Source organism: Pieris rapae, chromosome 5 (genome assembly GCF_905147795.1).
Source record: "Pieris rapae chromosome 5, ilPieRapa1.1, whole genome shotgun sequence".
Lineage (NCBI taxonomy): Eukaryota > Metazoa > Arthropoda > Insecta > Lepidoptera > Pieridae > Pieris > Pieris rapae.
This window is the reverse complement of record NC_059513.1, coordinates 8,594,594-8,610,453: the sequence shown is the minus strand read 5'-3', so window position 1 is coordinate 8,610,453 and position 15,860 is coordinate 8,594,594. Positions and strand designations below refer to the sequence as shown.

Sequence of the window (15,860 nt, the reverse complement as noted above, 5' to 3'; positions counted from 1 at the left end):
TTGCAAAACAAACCCAGAACAAGTTCTTTTTTCGGCAAAACAAGACAACAATATAACATCGTTGCAGATACCTTTGTTTTGTATAAATTTTGTATTATGTGGAGCTCCTATGCAGCTATTTCGATTTTGATCAAAACTCGTCTGCTTTGTCGTCGTTTAAAATAGGTATTTCAAAGGTAATAGATACTTAAACTTATATTTTATTTTTTCTTACAAAACAGCATATACAATAATATATGTCTGCAATATGTCAAAATCCAATTCGGTAGTTAGACTTTGTTCTATCACTCCATTCACAATCTTACCCTTATCGTGTAGGATACTGGCGTAGGCAGCATCACTATACACTTGTGCCGCTGTACCAAATTGTATGTGTTCATAGAAAATAACTGCAATAATAAATAGCTGTCCCAAAAAAATAAGCTCGTGAAACTCAACAAAGTATATTACGTTTCGTAACATTGCGTCTCCTTTAAGTACCTTCCCCAAAAACAACTATCTTGTGTGCCATCCAAACTAAAACAAAAAAGGTAACTACAAAAGAGGTGAAACGGGAATATAGCTGTTCCCATATATATCTAGTTAAAGTTTATAAAATTAATTAAATTTTGTCGATTGATTATACACCCGAGCTGATGAAGAAACAAGATATAATCGCGTTTGTTCTTTTCCGCGGCGAATTAATTCATTGTTTCATTTCAGTAGTTTGAATTCACGTAATACATTTATCGCGTGACGTGGCGTAAGTACTTTCAAGTAATAATTGATAACTTCGCTTCTATCAACAAAATACATTGTTATATGTAACAATACTCTAATATAAATAAACAATATGATTATGTATAGGAGGCATGTTTATTCTAATTACAGAAACTCCATAGAGTCGAAAGCTTTTTGCCAACTTCCTTATTCGTTGTAAGCTTTTATCTTAATTTATTCGTTTATTTTTATCTTTTATTGGAGATTTTACTTTTTTGGCGCGATGGGCAAAAATGATGAGAGTAAATTTTTACGATGCGCGCACACAGCGCACAATAAACCGACACCGTTTTTCTATTTTATCTACAAACGTAGAATATAGATATATATAGAATATGGATATGTATAAAGATAAAAAAAGATTAAAAGATTTTTATCACATGACGCAAAAGAAGTATAACTTCTAACGCATGTAGATAAGTACACACACAGGTACACAGTTTTTTCTTCTTTTACCAATATTCTACATTTCTGACTTACACATTAACTTATTTTTAATTATTATAGCTAAGTGAGGTAATACAGGAATAGGAGTTCGCCAGCTTGAGATGAATCAATGATTAATCTCTTTACTTACGATATTCTAAAAATAATTGTAAAATTACCAGAGAAATAGTTTGGCTTTACGAGTTTGGGAATGGTACTGTAGCGACATTTATAATCCGAGGCTACAATCAGTACAATGACGTAATACTCTGAAACGGGCTAACAACGTTATTCATAGTCGATTGACTACGAACTGACAAAAAGACATTTCTTCATCCGAGTGTCAAATTATCAAGAGCTAAAGTAAGTGTATAATACTGTAATTGTCATTCTACGTTAATAATAAGACTCTTGGATATTGACAATCGCTGTCCATTAATAAATAATTGTTAAAATTACAGCTACTCAATGCCATACAATGATGTTAACAATTATTTATAGTCATTCAAAAGCTCCGCATTTACAACCGCAATTCCAAGAAAAACATATCGTGATTATTTTATTGAAATGTTTTTATTTAAGAGAAAGCGTAACAGAAGGAAGGTGTTTAATTACGTAAAGGATGGATTAAGAAATGCCACTACTCACGGCCTATCTTACGTTGTTAATGATCGCATTCATCCATTTGAAAGGTAAATTTAATTCTGTCTAAAAGAGAGATTTATTTTATTCAAACATCTCGTTTTGATTAAAACATTTTTAATTGTAATTTTTGTATTTTATAATTACATATAATTAATATTATAACTTCTTTATTTCACATCTATATGTAGTTTTAATTAGAGTTAGTAAAAATTTAGTCTTAGTTGCTATGTTAGTATTAATTAGTAAGCAATGCATACCAACGTTTTAATATACGTGTTCTTAGTAAGTAACACATACAGGATACCATCCCTAACAGGATTCATCAAGGATGCTTCAATTTTCCGAATGATGGCATTAAAACCGTCAGTTCAGTTCTCGGCAAACGTAACTGACCTACTGCAGAATCTCGTCAAATACTTATGTTCCGTTACTCGTTGCTTACCGTTGCTTGCTTACTTGCAACACTGGCAGAACTGTATCAACTTTATTATCGCATGAAATACTAATATATAAATATATTTGAGCCGTTGCGAGCTTATTTTACAGGCATGCGTCTTTCTTCAGTCGCGCGTTCTTATCCCGGCTGTTTTTTATATTTACTATCACTGTACGCAACTTGCACATACGGTTAAAGAAAGCATCATGGGGAAACTAGCAGGTCTAACATATTATAAAAATCTACGATGTGTGTTAGGCAAAGCTGACGTGTAAATACAAATTAGCTAAGACTAACAAATAAACAAATATTTTATTTCGATATATGTATGTGAAGAAATAAACAAATCAATAATAAAACATAAAATATTGCATATTATAAATTCTTTTTGTATTCATGTTATATATACATATATAACCACAGCCCTGAGCCTGCCACAATCAATTTATGAATTCGCTGTATTATGACACAACTTACAATAATATTTGTATGGTTTTAGAATATTTTGGATGATCGGCTTTTTAATAGCATTTACGCTCATCATGTTACTTCTTACAATTCAGTTTTCCAGGTATATCGTAAGTATTTTTATATTATTCGGATAATTTATCTTTAGTAATAAGGAAGGTTGGTAGACTTAATCAAGTATTATCGCGAAAGGATTTACGTATTGAAGAAAGCGAAAAAAATAGTAGTTCGATCCGACAGACTGAGAAGTACCCCGCGAACTTATGTCTAAAATTTAGAATCGGTAACTTAGAGTGGGCAAGGATGTAAGTTCGTCACATATAGAGTATTTATTCAATTTATATTGCCATATTATTTATTTATTTATTTCGTAATTCTGCAGCTAACATAAATTATATATAATTACAAACAAATACACTGACACACAAAATATAGCCAAAGATGGAATACATCATATATTTTACTACAAAAAGATTTACAAAAGAGTTTTTTTTATCTTTCATAATAATTTTTAGGATGCTCCAACAGTCATAAGTGTGGACATGGACTACTTTGATTGGAACATTTCATTTCCGGCTGTCACTCTTTGTCCATTTTATAAAGCTATTATTCCTAAACTAAAAGCTATATCCAGGTATCATAAAAATTGAATCAATATTTTCGCTCGCAAACTGTATTCTGTAAGAGAGATTGATGTATTGTAGGTATCTATCTTTATGTAATGTAATTATTATCAACTATTCTTTCGAATCATGCCATATATTAATTAAAATTTGGATTAAAATCTGTTGCGCAGCTAACTATCCTACCTGGATGACAGTAAGCGACTTTATTTCATACTATATAAAAATTTAATTAATATCTACTTATAATTATTAAACACTATAGATTAAGTTTGAGAGAATCCTGATATTTTAAAATTATATCGTATTGTATTTTAGTCGAAAATTCAATGAAACTGGCCTAAATATTGATGGATATTTATGGGCAATAGTACAAGCAAACTTTGATAGTTTGGAATATATAAAATTAGATTTTCCGGATGATGTAATATCAGTAAGTAGCATTCCTTTATTTGTTAATGTACTGAACGTAAAATCCGGCCGTTCTACCGGTTTGATTATTGGCAGGACGTTGAGGGAATCATTTTCGAAAGCCACTGACTGAAAAAACTTATAAGTATATACGTAGATATAATTAATATATCTAAGAAACAGACAGAACTAGTATATGACTCAAAAGGTGCCGTAACCTTTTCACTTAGGTACCTACTAGGTCGCCAATTCTTCAATATTTTACAATGATATCAACTTACTATGACTTCGAGCGAGCTTAATCACGATATTTACACAGATTAGAAGTTATAATATTATAGAACGATTAATGAATTTTTTTATAATAATAGACTTTGGAACCCAGAGATTATGTGAAAATCGCGATGTCGATGTATCCGAATTTCAATGCCACAGTGGAAACAAAAACGAAACAAAACATTTCAATAGTTACAGCGATGACCGAAATGGGATTATGTTATGTTCTTAATTCAAATGTTGCTATTTTCGACGATCCCAAGTAAGAAATTAATATTGTTTGTTATTTATAACTTAATAATACAGATTACATAAGGTGAAGCGATTTAAAACTTCAAATTATTGAAACAGTAAATTGAAACAGTAGTATATAGGTGTAATAACTCCTAACATTAATAATTATACTGTGGAAAGCAAAACCCACCAACAAATCGATTAAAGAGAGAGAATAATGGTAAAGATAACTCTTAAGCATATACTACTTATTAAGTGTATATAACTATAATTTAAATAGAATTGAATGTATGGGCGATAGAAGGAAAACTTTGTCGAGAGATTCTTCTCCTCTACTTAGAACTTACCTACTTACTGTATGATTGAATCATGATCAATCAATGATTTCATTAGAGATTGTGTAGTGTGATTATTCAATAAATCATTTTTCTATTTTTTTAATCTAAATGATACCACTAAAATTTTTACAGCCGGGAAAGTTTTAACATCTCGAACTACGTCAAAAATAATATTGAACTCTCCATTTTCGACAGAGACTTCTTCATAAGAGTATCCAATTTCTATAAATCTTATAAGGTTGGTTGATTAAAGCACCAGTTTATACTCAATTTTTATATATAGTACTTAGTATATATAGTAGTAGACAAACATTAATAATGTTAATACTTATAGTCCCTGGCAAGCAGCCATGTAAAGCACGCAAATCGTCGAGACAGCTTTCATATTAAACTTTAATAATTTAATTGTTATAATTAAACTGTAAGTGACGTTTAAATGTAGTAATTACAGTTTGACCGCATTATTACAATTGTTAATCAATATGGAGTGACGTTGAAGGTTATATCAAAAAACATTTACTACGTTAAGCTAAAGGTTGGTATGTTGGACAGCAGATCACTAGTTCTCGAGTTCAAGTCCAGGGTAAGGCTGAATCAGGAAAATGCCTTTACGATTGCTCTAAGATAAATTCTTAATAGCCTTGCCCTAACTGGACAGTGTTTAAACAGCCCCGTACTGGAGCACGTAGTTTTCGGTCAGACGGAGCGTGTTCTCATTGTACTCGGTGTCCAAGTCGAATATATGTCCCATATGAGTATCGTATAGTTATGAAACAGAGAGTGCACTTGTCTTGGTACGCACAAGTGTACTATATGTACCTATATAATAGCCCTCGTGGCCTGTCCAATATTAAAAGTATTAATCTTGAAGAATAACAATATGGACAGCTTTATTGATAGTTCAATTTAATAAAATATTCTAGTATTTAAAAAAGACGATATTTTTAGGTATATATTCACAGCCCCGATGAAATAATCACTAGTACCACACCATCCTACAATATCGATATAGAAGCTGCTGTGTCTTTTGGTTTGTCTGTTTGGACAACGAGAATTTCAGAAGAGTTGCGAGTGACTTCACTACGTATTAGAAAATGCAGGTGATGAATGACTTGATTATTTAAAATATGTACTTCTTTTTTTGAAGCACGTTTATGTGCTTACAAAATCGCATGAATAAAATCTATTGAAATAAATCCTACTGTGAAAAGTACACATCTCTGTCAGCCTCTGCTTCGCATAAGAAATTACCATTTTGTATTTTTTCATAAAAATATAACCAAACTTTGTAAACTTTAATGCTTATCTATTACATTCAATTATTTTAGGTTTATCAACGAAGCTACCAACGACAGATATCCAATTTACTCCTACAGCCATTGTCTTTTGGAATGCAGAATTAATGTTATAAAAACATTATGCGGTTGTATACCACATTTTTATAAGCCTTTAGGTAACTTAATTTCTACGTTATTAACCTTCACAGTTCCTGTAAAATTAACGTAGACTTCTTCCCACGTTCCATATGAAAATACAGAAAATTTAGAATTTAGTTTCTTAAGACTTACACCAGACCATATATTTAGCAATGGTACAAAAAAAAAGTGTATCTATATCGGTACAGCTCTTCACCTGTATCTACTTAGGTAATACAGAAAATCGTGAAGGTATTTTAAGTTAGCGAAGCACAGCTTATTCGTCTTACGCCCGAACAGAATAATTAATCCATAATCTCAGTTTAAAACCAATCTAAGATCAGACCGTGACAGTCAATCGATCTCCTATCTGCATCCCAATAACGAAAACCCTATGAAGACAATCCATTTTTGACGACGGATATAATGCAATCTCTTCGCTCTTTACACACACATTTGATAAATGATAATCAATATAAACCAAATAAATAAAACTGTACAAATAATATTAAAATATACATGTTTATGTTTAAAACATATCAGATAGCTTTTTAATTATTTTTAAAACTGGTGTAAGTTAAAATCTTAAGATAGAAGATCTTAGGATATTGGCACAGTTGAACAAAGTTATTTTGTTATGTTATTTTCATACAAGTCTATCCACATACACCGAACCGACCTACCATGGATAGCTTGTATATCGACAGCTGGCTATTACAATCCGGCGATTGGTTATTGTACACTTTTATCAATATTTGAATTAAGATGTCTACCTCAGATGGTCAAAAACGGATTGAGATAGGTTATTCGGTTTGGGCGTTAACCGAGTCCGTTTCTTGCTGCTACAATTGATTCAGATTAACTTTCCTATCAATAGTGAAATTGCAGAAATGTTTCTGCTCTGTCATATTTGCAGTTCAGTACTTTGTATCTGTTTTTAGCTCATGAGACGATATGTCATATCAGACAATTAAAATGCCTGATTCGTTATAAAAGAGAAATTTTAACTCTATCAACGGAATCAATAAATTTAAATGGTTTACCGTCCAGTTCTCGAGAATGTGGCTGCTTAAATACTTGTGAATTAGATCAGTACCTTAAAGATAGAGAAGACTTCACAACCGAAACATCTTTTACGACATTGGATATTGGTATAACAACGTTTCCTAAAGTACGCGTTGTCAGAGACATCATCGTTCATTCTTATGACATTCTATGTAAGTAAACTAATTGACTATTGATGTTGTGCTGATTTCAAATTTGTTTTTAGTTCTAAGTGACCGACATCAGCACTACAATCAAGATTGAGATTTATATTTACAAGGCGTAATTTTCCATTCTTTGATAAACCCTTACAAGTCTATAAAGACGCCTTCGCAAATAACGAGTTTTCAAAGTAATAATAATACAATTCTAATGTTTATGACAGAGATTTAAGGCGCGTTCTTAAACATATAGTGTAAGCTGATTTTAAAAGCTTAAGTATTTTATATATCTACCCATTTCTTAAAAAGTAATTCAGTCTTAAATCATAAAGCCATTTAATGTAAAATTATTTTATTACTTTTCAATCATTTACGTAGTTTTCTATTTTATTTTGTATTATTCCTTAAATTGTTTATCTTTTCAGTGCGCAGTGGAGGTGTTATTAACTTGTGCATCGGCAGCTCTGTAATATCTCTAATGGAAATACTTGTAACGTTTATTAAAACATGTCATTACATTTTATTTTAAAGAGGAAGGAAAAAATAAAACAGGAAAATTTTCATATGTAATTTATTTCGTTAAAAACCATTCCTGTTTTCACTCTTCAATATCTCCTGAAACGAAAATAAATTATACTAAAAACAAAAGCTATTATAAGGATTTTAGCAATTCCAAGTTATTTTCTATGTTTAATCTTTGTTCATCTAACGGATTTAAAAAAAAAATTTTTTAATGAAACGTTTGAAAAATGTTTTTAAAATGGATGGAAACAGAAACGTATTCTACGGGGTATATGTTATATGTTGTTTATAGAAATCTACTTTTAAATTTACAAATGTAATGATTCAAAAATTATAGAAAAAACGATATTGCTACCGTTTATAATTTTTTTAGTTCAGAGAACTGACGGCCAACCTCCAGTAATGGAGTGACACTTGAAGAAGAAGAAGAAGATAAATTTTTACGATCCTTACCCTGCAGACCTTCAGCACTTCGTACTTCTGAGTGCTTGGTACATTCTTGTTTTCTTCCTTGCTTTGGTCAGATTTTTTCCTGTAACCTTACAAACACATTTAAACCATTATATACATCTTAAAATAAATTTTCCTATAAGTAACTAAACTGTAGAATACACGACTATAGACTAACAAGTTTCACTCTCAAATGTCAACCTTGGAATAAAATACCTAAAAAATCCAATCGCATTGTTGATAACCAAACAAGCAATTGAAATCGCCAAAAAGAACCATTTCTTAAACAAGAACAGTCATGGGCATTAGCAATGTTCAATACGAACCAATTCATCCAGGCCAACTTTTTTTTCAACCCAATGATCGTCATCAAATTTAGCGCTTAATATTGCAATCGTTTAAGCGCTTAATAATGTAATAAAAAGAAATTAAAACATGCAACCTCATCCACAGAAAGGGAAACTTTGTCTGAAGACACTTACCATCTAAAATTTCAAGACTAGTTCCGAAGTCAAGGATGGAATGTCTTTTTCTTCAATCGACATAACAAAGTGTTGAATGTGCTTAGGCTTCCTTACAAGTCATGTTATTTCACACCTTATCCATTATAACGAATAAAGGCTGGCTGATGATTTAACACGAGTCTTCTCATCACAACATGTTGAAACAATTTATAAAATTGCATGTATTCTTTAATGATAAAAAATTTGATGCGAAACGAACGAGTGAAGTGTTCGAAGCCTTTCTAAACCAATGCGTTGTTGATGTGAAGTCCGGAATACACCAAGGATGCCATCTTCATTGCTGTATACAATCTGTCAGATGCCTTAATTACCATAATCAATCCAAAAATGAACTCCAAGCTCAAATGCAAAACTTCTTACATAAAAAGGTAAAAACTCCGAACATGCAATATGACCGTAGTGTTCCATTGTTTCACTGACATTCCTGGGTCTGCTGCTTTGTACATTATCAAAGATAAAATCCTTCAGAACGCTGTTTAGAAGTAATTGTTATTAAAATAGCTCAATACAATAAGATGACAGGACTGTAACAACTTCAATAAAATAATCCAACATTTAAGAGCATACGTTTATTAACTACATATCAAAGATATTTGACAGCAATATCATATTTTATTCTAGAATTATTAAAATTGATTAATTCATAAGCGCGAGAGCCGTTCGCAATTTACACGGACAGGAAAACGGGTGGAAGTCTGTTAAAGAATCTATGCACCAATAAAAACGTCTTAATTGTAGGAAACTGTATTTAAATTGAAACCATTAAATTACATATTTCAATAGTGAAAGAAATGACGTGTTTTTCACGTTAACGATTACGCTTCTACACATCTCCTAAATAATTTGCTACCAGATATCCTTATAGAAATACCACGTCAATCGATTGTTGCTGTGAAACGCTAGGACAAGATTAAACAAAGCTTTAAGTTCAATAGACGTTATAATGAAATTATCTTTATAATTTTACAACATTGCTACTAATTTATCCAGATTTGGGCACAGTCCCGATCACCAAATGATTAGACCACATGACCAGAATCAATCGACACTGACAATTTACCAACCCAAAACGCAATTTCTCACATGTCAAACGCCAAATGTCAAACTTCGGAATGACATTGCCGTTTCCATCCGTGCAACCTATCCGTATAAAACTACCGTACGCCTGAGCATTTTCTTAAAACATTGTCAATAAAATTAGTATCTGAGAAGGTCAACTCCCCTAAGTGTTAGCGACAATCGACAAAGGAATATGAAAAATATGATGTTATAACCACTTTGCAGAAAATTTGTTTTACAAAAATTTAAATGAAATAAAAAACAAACAAGGTCTAGTCTTACTCTAAACTTAAATACAATTAAATCAAGAATCAATCAATTGAACCAAAGGTCAAAACTTCAGCTGCGGCAAGCAGACAAAGACGACGAAAGATGTTTTCCGATAGACCAACTTCGATATGACATCCCTGTAAATACAAAAACATTAATTTATTGGAGCCTCCCAACCAAATTTTATGGCAACCTATTACCACTGGTCATAAAAAATATCTGCATTCACCATTCCTATATGTTGGCATTTATATAAAGCGACTGTCAACTAAATTGACATTTATTTTAAACACTTGCCATAGTAAACCAAAGAATTCATAGTTTTTAGCCAATCACAATGAAGCTAAACGAGCTATCAATTCGTGTTTTAAGCCTAGAGGTATCTAACAAGTTACCTTTTTGGGCCATTATAAAACAATATATAATCACTGCAAAACAGTGACAAACACCCACGTATAATAATACGTTAAAGGTTTAAAAAACCTTTCCTGCAAATCGTCAATTTCAGGTATTGTTTCTCTAATTAATACCAAGGTTCCAAAGTATAGCCAATACATTTTCACGATCTCACGAGATACGAATGTATGATTCACCTAGTTGTTATACCAGCTTAGACCTTATCCACATATTTAATAAACAAGAAATAATAAAGGCAATTCAAATCAAGCCCTTATACGAAAACTGCAGAACCAGACGCCGTCGAATTACTTTAATTTTATAAATCGATATCACATGGCCCTATTCATCACTATTCCGTTATGGTGACAAATTCAAGTCCCTAATTCAAAACAAGTTTGACACACATAAAAACATAATTTATACAGATTTTGCTTACCTTTTTATTCAGCTCTTAAAAGAACCTCACGTCAATAGTCCTTCCATCAATTCGGGTTCTGTCAAACATTTCTGTACAATTTGCTTAGGATAATTATTTTAATGTATAATTTGGAAACAACGAAGAATTTAAATTGGGCATAAACAATCTTATTAAAATGAAATGGTAGCCATGGTAACAGACATCTTTGGTACGCGTTTTATAATGAGTTTTGAAAATTAGTTTTTGCAAAAAAAAGTATCTATCACAGAGATAAAATATAGTAAAATTATGGTTAATATTTTTCATACCAAAGCAATGACAACAATTACCTTAGGGTATGATTCAGCGTTGACGCTGAATAAATATACTTATCTATATTTAGTTGACGACTTTTGCTTAAGCAAATTTGATGTTTTTAAAAGGATACTGACTGCTCTCTCGGCATCCCACTCTTGATGGAATCGTACAATCGCTGTATCTGATGACGTCATTTCCGCGAACTTCACTTCTCCACATTCACTGAATTTCTCACGAATTAACTGCCAAGTTACTGTTGGTGGAAGCTGAAAAAATATTTTCCCTTATATCTACAAAAAGACAACACGCTTCTAGTATAATTATTATGACTATTCTATATAATCCAAAAAAGAATAAATCTTCTATTTTATCACTTTAAAGTGCTTGTGAATGTAACAGACCGGGTAATAACCCGGTCTTTGTTTCTGTGTTTTACAAAGGAAATAGTTAAATACGTAATATTATGTTGTAACTTTGTCATAACCAAATGCATATATTATTAATGCATAGTAACAAAATACGCGTAACCCTTAGTCCCTGGATTCGGATTTCCGACAAAAAATTATTTCTGATTCAAAAAACAACAAATAAAAACACCCGGCTGCTTCCATTTGAAGTATAAATTAAAGATGTGTGACCTTTGCCCAAACATTATCAAAACATAAACAAAATTTCTGTACAGACTATATAGGGCCATTACAATTTAAAAAAAAATAAAACTAAAAACTACTTAAGTATACTGGTTTTGTTTTTAGCTCACATTGCTGATTATGACCATGTCAGACTGCTTGTCTCGAGAAGATGTTTGTATCGGATTCTCTCTACCATAAGCCTGGCCACTTGAAACATTACTGTGTTGCATCTGCCTATTGTTGCCTTTAAAAAAAAGCAATTTAATAAATTTTATTTTATATAATTATTAAATTATATAAGTAGATTAATAAGTAGTAGTTGAGAAAAAAAATGTTTGTTTACTATCATAGAAAAATTTGAGGACTATAAAATGGTATGTACAACAGTTAATTTCTTATAAAAACTTTTTGGGCCATTTTGATCAAACTAAAAAAGTTATTTGTTCTTAATTTTGTATGTAACTTTCATACATCTAAAATCCAGGACTTAGTTTAAAAGAAATAATAATAAATACAAATAACACATTCTATTGTACTGGATATGTTTACTCTTAGATTGAAATTATTATAACTGATAAAATAAGTTTGCTAACAATGAAAGCCCAGACAGTAAGAATGCCAAATCTCTGCCTTAATATAATTAATTTCAATTATCTACTGATGAAACAAACTGCTGCAGATTTATATAAATACCAATGCTTTTTTTACCTGAAAGAGGACCGCTGCCTAGGTTATTATTTGGACCAAGCACATTATTTGACATTGGATTGTTGGCCATGACATTTGCCGAGAGATCTGGTCCACCCATTCCCATATTGTTTGAGCCAACATTCGCTTGTGCTTGCGTTAACACTGAGCTAACAAGGTCATTTGCTGTAATACCTTGCTGCAGTAACTGGTTTTGTAGTGCTCCAAGACCTGTTAAGCCGAGAGCCTGAAATAAAAACATCAAAATAGTTAAGTTAGTTATTTTTTAATTAGTTAAAGATAAGATTTCTCAGATCAGTGTTATCCTAGCTAGTTTATAAAAAACTGTATACTATAAAAATACTAGAAGCTTGTGAGTAATAAAAGGAAAGAGTATTTTACAGTATCAGAGTTAACATTTAATCCCTGAAATGTTAAAATTGACTATTAATTATTTAAGTATACTTAGTTTTGTTTTGTTGTAGCTTCATATAATATCAATTGACTAAAAAAATAAGTCAGTCAGTCAGTACAATTTTCTCAAAAGCGGTTTATTTATGACTAAATAGTTTGGTAAATTAAATTTAACACCATAGGCTGATTTATTGAAATATTCATATTATATGATAGTAATTTGTCAAGTTAGTACTCAGGTATAATACTTCACATACATTTATATGTGTAAAGTGGGGATTTGTTATATACAATAGAATGTTTTATGTTGTAAAAGTACTAAGTTAATTTCAAATACATTAATACAAATTATTTCTAAAACTACTGAGAATATATCCTTCTGATTAATCATTATCTTCTTTTACAACAGTACCCATTTGATATTTACCATGCAATAAAATATTTCTTTTTACAAATATGTATACCATTAAATCAATATATATATCCAGCTTTAAATTTACCTGTAAGCTCAATCCGCCTCCAAGACCCGAGTTATTTCCCAAAGTATTTGCAGTGAGGCTCTGTCCCAAACCATTCAAGGCAACAGTGGCAGCTGGAACTCCACCCAACACACTTGCCCCTAAACTTGTGCCTGCACTTGTTAGATTTGATAAATTATTTGTTGGTGGTGGCTGTGGTAAATTCCTTGCAACATCCCTTAAAGGTTCACCATTAGGGCCAAGACCCAGGCCTATATTCTTCAAACCTTCAGGCAGCCTCACTTCTACTTTATCAGAACCCCTGTCCATACGGACTGTCATTCTTCGATCATACAACATTTGCTTGTCAAACATTGATATAGCCTGAAAATTTAATAATATAGTATTTAAGTCTCTCATTTAGTTATTCAATATCAATATAATTAACAAGTAGAGTAATTAACATTTGAAATCACACTGATTAGATTATTCATAATTAAGTACAACTTTTACTATGCACCCCTTCACAGAAAAATTGTTAATAACATATAAAACCATATACCTGAACAGCTTCAACAGGATGATCATATTCAATGACAGCAAAGCCCCTGCTATTGCCATCTTTATCTACTGCCAAGTCAATATTGCGAACTTTTCCAGCCATTTTGAAAATCTCCTTGATTTTTGGTCTATCTGCTTTGTAGTCAAGCTATAGAAGTAAAAATAATGTTGAAGAATTCATCTATTAAGTGAACATATAATATCAGCGTGTTTTATTTGGAATATAAATATTAAATTGACATACATTTGCTACAAAAACTTTTTTCATCAGTGGAGGCTGGACATTAATAGACTCCAAGAATTGAAGACTTAACCCATATGTGTTGAAATTTTCGGGTTGGCGTGGTTTATTCATGTTCCATCTGAAAATAAAAAAAATATAGAAATTAAGATCAGACAAAATGTAAAAGCCTTCTAGGCGAAAACTTTATTCAAAATTATATGCATGATATACAGTCCCAAGCTGTAAGCATATATGTATAATATCGAGTTCTATACTTTGAAAGAAAGGCACATTTATAGTAAGAGAAAGTACTTTGGTCTATGAGACTACATAATATAATGTAGATAGTATGTATTTCTCACCCTTCTTTATCCTCCCGATTATTCCTACCACCTCCACCACTGCTACCACCTGATCTAGTATTATTAGAGCGGCTTCGTTCATTCCCTGCGAATATAATATGTATTCTAATACTGTACTTTATTTATATTAATATATAAAAAAACTGTTACTGCTAAAAATGTCAATGACAACACTGATTGACATATTTCTAAATATACATTGATTAGAGTTTTGTTATAATTTAATAATTATGTGCACATTACATATCACCCATAATGACCACACAATTATAGCAGCAAAGAACAATAAATTTTTACCAGTTTCTTCTTTTAAAACAAGTTTCCTCCCATTTAATTCATATCTATGCATTATAAATAATGCTTTTTTCATGGCTTCTGTAGTAGTAAATTCAACAACACCACAACCTTTTGGCTTTCCGTTGTCATCATGGTATAATTCCACATAAGCAACATCACCAACCTAAAAATTTTAATTTTTATTGTAATCAACAATATCTTTAAAAAGGGTATAATGTTTTTAAAGGTTACTTTTACCAGCTACACATATATATTTTAGATCAAATAGACATAATAACATAAGACCATAACATTCCCGCAATTAAGTGGTAGTAATTTTATTACAATAAATGATAGAATTACCTTGTCTTTGAACAAATCTTTTAATTCTGTCCATCGGAATTCGTAGGGAATATTAGAAACAAATAATCTTTTTCCTTCAGAATGATGATTCCGGTCTCCGGATCTATCCCGAATTGCATCGGAGAATCTAGAGGGTCTGTCACCGCGCCTCGACCTGTCCCGTTCTTTTTCTCTGCTGTCATCCATCCCTTATTCTGCAGATTGTTAGGTAAATAGATAACTATACAAATGAAATAGATAAAGTATCTTATGAGTGGACAATTAAAACATTGTTAAATATGTACTAAGAAAACATGCTAACATAATATATACACAGTCACCGGTAATACAGCAAGATCAAATAAAAAATTGATAAAAACAACGTATACCTTTCCACGGATAACTGAAGAAATAAAATAGTCCAAAATCAGAAATAACGCAAAATATTAATTTGAAGAGTGGCACAAATATAACTCCCGAGTCCCGGTCCGCGTACTCTTTAATAAAACACAAAATGGCGTGTTTGCCCACGAGTCACGGCTGTCGAGCGTAGGGGTTGTTAGGACGCGTAATTCGAAAATACAGATGATACTAAATACTTGTAAGGAGTTAGTAATAAACCGAAATAGAAAGCTTTTGATGGGCTAAAACTCAACCACTAAAAATAGACATATTTAATACATATACGTGTTTTATTAGATTCAATTCTATAAAACATATTTAATAATCT

At 31.4% G+C, this 15,860-nt stretch overlaps 2 protein-coding genes across 3 annotated transcripts; one reads left to right on the top strand and one right to left on the bottom strand.

Moving 5' to 3' along the window:
* Positions 1–1,712: 1,712 nt before the first annotated feature.
* LOC111004434 (pickpocket protein 11-like) lies at positions 1,713–7,799 on the top strand. Its single transcript, XM_022275465.2, has 10 exons — positions 1,713–1,877; positions 2,766–2,844; positions 3,250–3,368; positions 3,676–3,790; positions 4,140–4,306; positions 4,749–4,854; positions 5,565–5,716; positions 5,945–6,069; positions 6,973–7,248; positions 7,662–7,799. Exons 1-10 carry the CDS (start codon positions 1,753–1,755, stop codon positions 7,763–7,765), a joined length of 1,368 nt encoding a protein of 455 aa, XP_022131157.2. The 5' UTR covers positions 1,713–1,752; the 3' UTR covers positions 7,766–7,799.
* Positions 7,793–15,789, bottom strand: LOC111004433 (heterogeneous nuclear ribonucleoprotein M). 2 transcript variants are annotated; one of them, XR_002600610.2, is made up of 13 exons: positions 15,520–15,789; positions 15,152–15,345; positions 14,810–14,972; positions 14,513–14,597; positions 14,172–14,289; positions 13,929–14,075; positions 13,409–13,750; positions 12,516–12,741; positions 11,936–12,051; positions 11,306–11,441; positions 10,897–10,967; positions 8,212–8,297; positions 7,793–7,851 (listed from the first exon to the last, which is right to left on the bottom strand). XR_002600610.2 is itself a non-coding variant. In XM_022275464.2 (12 exons), exons 2-11 carry the CDS (start codon positions 15,335–15,337, stop codon positions 10,912–10,914), a joined length of 1,575 nt encoding a protein of 524 aa, XP_022131156.1. In that variant the 5' UTR covers positions 15,338–15,345; positions 15,520–15,788; the 3' UTR covers positions 9,287–10,198; positions 10,897–10,911. The 2 variants fall into 2 exon arrangements, 1 of the variants encoding a protein (XP_022131156.1); XM_022275464.2 differs by lacking the exons at positions 7,793–7,851; positions 8,212–8,297 and adding an exon at positions 9,287–10,198 and having other exon boundaries at positions 15,520–15,788.
* Between the last annotated feature and the right edge of the window lie 71 nt (positions 15,790–15,860).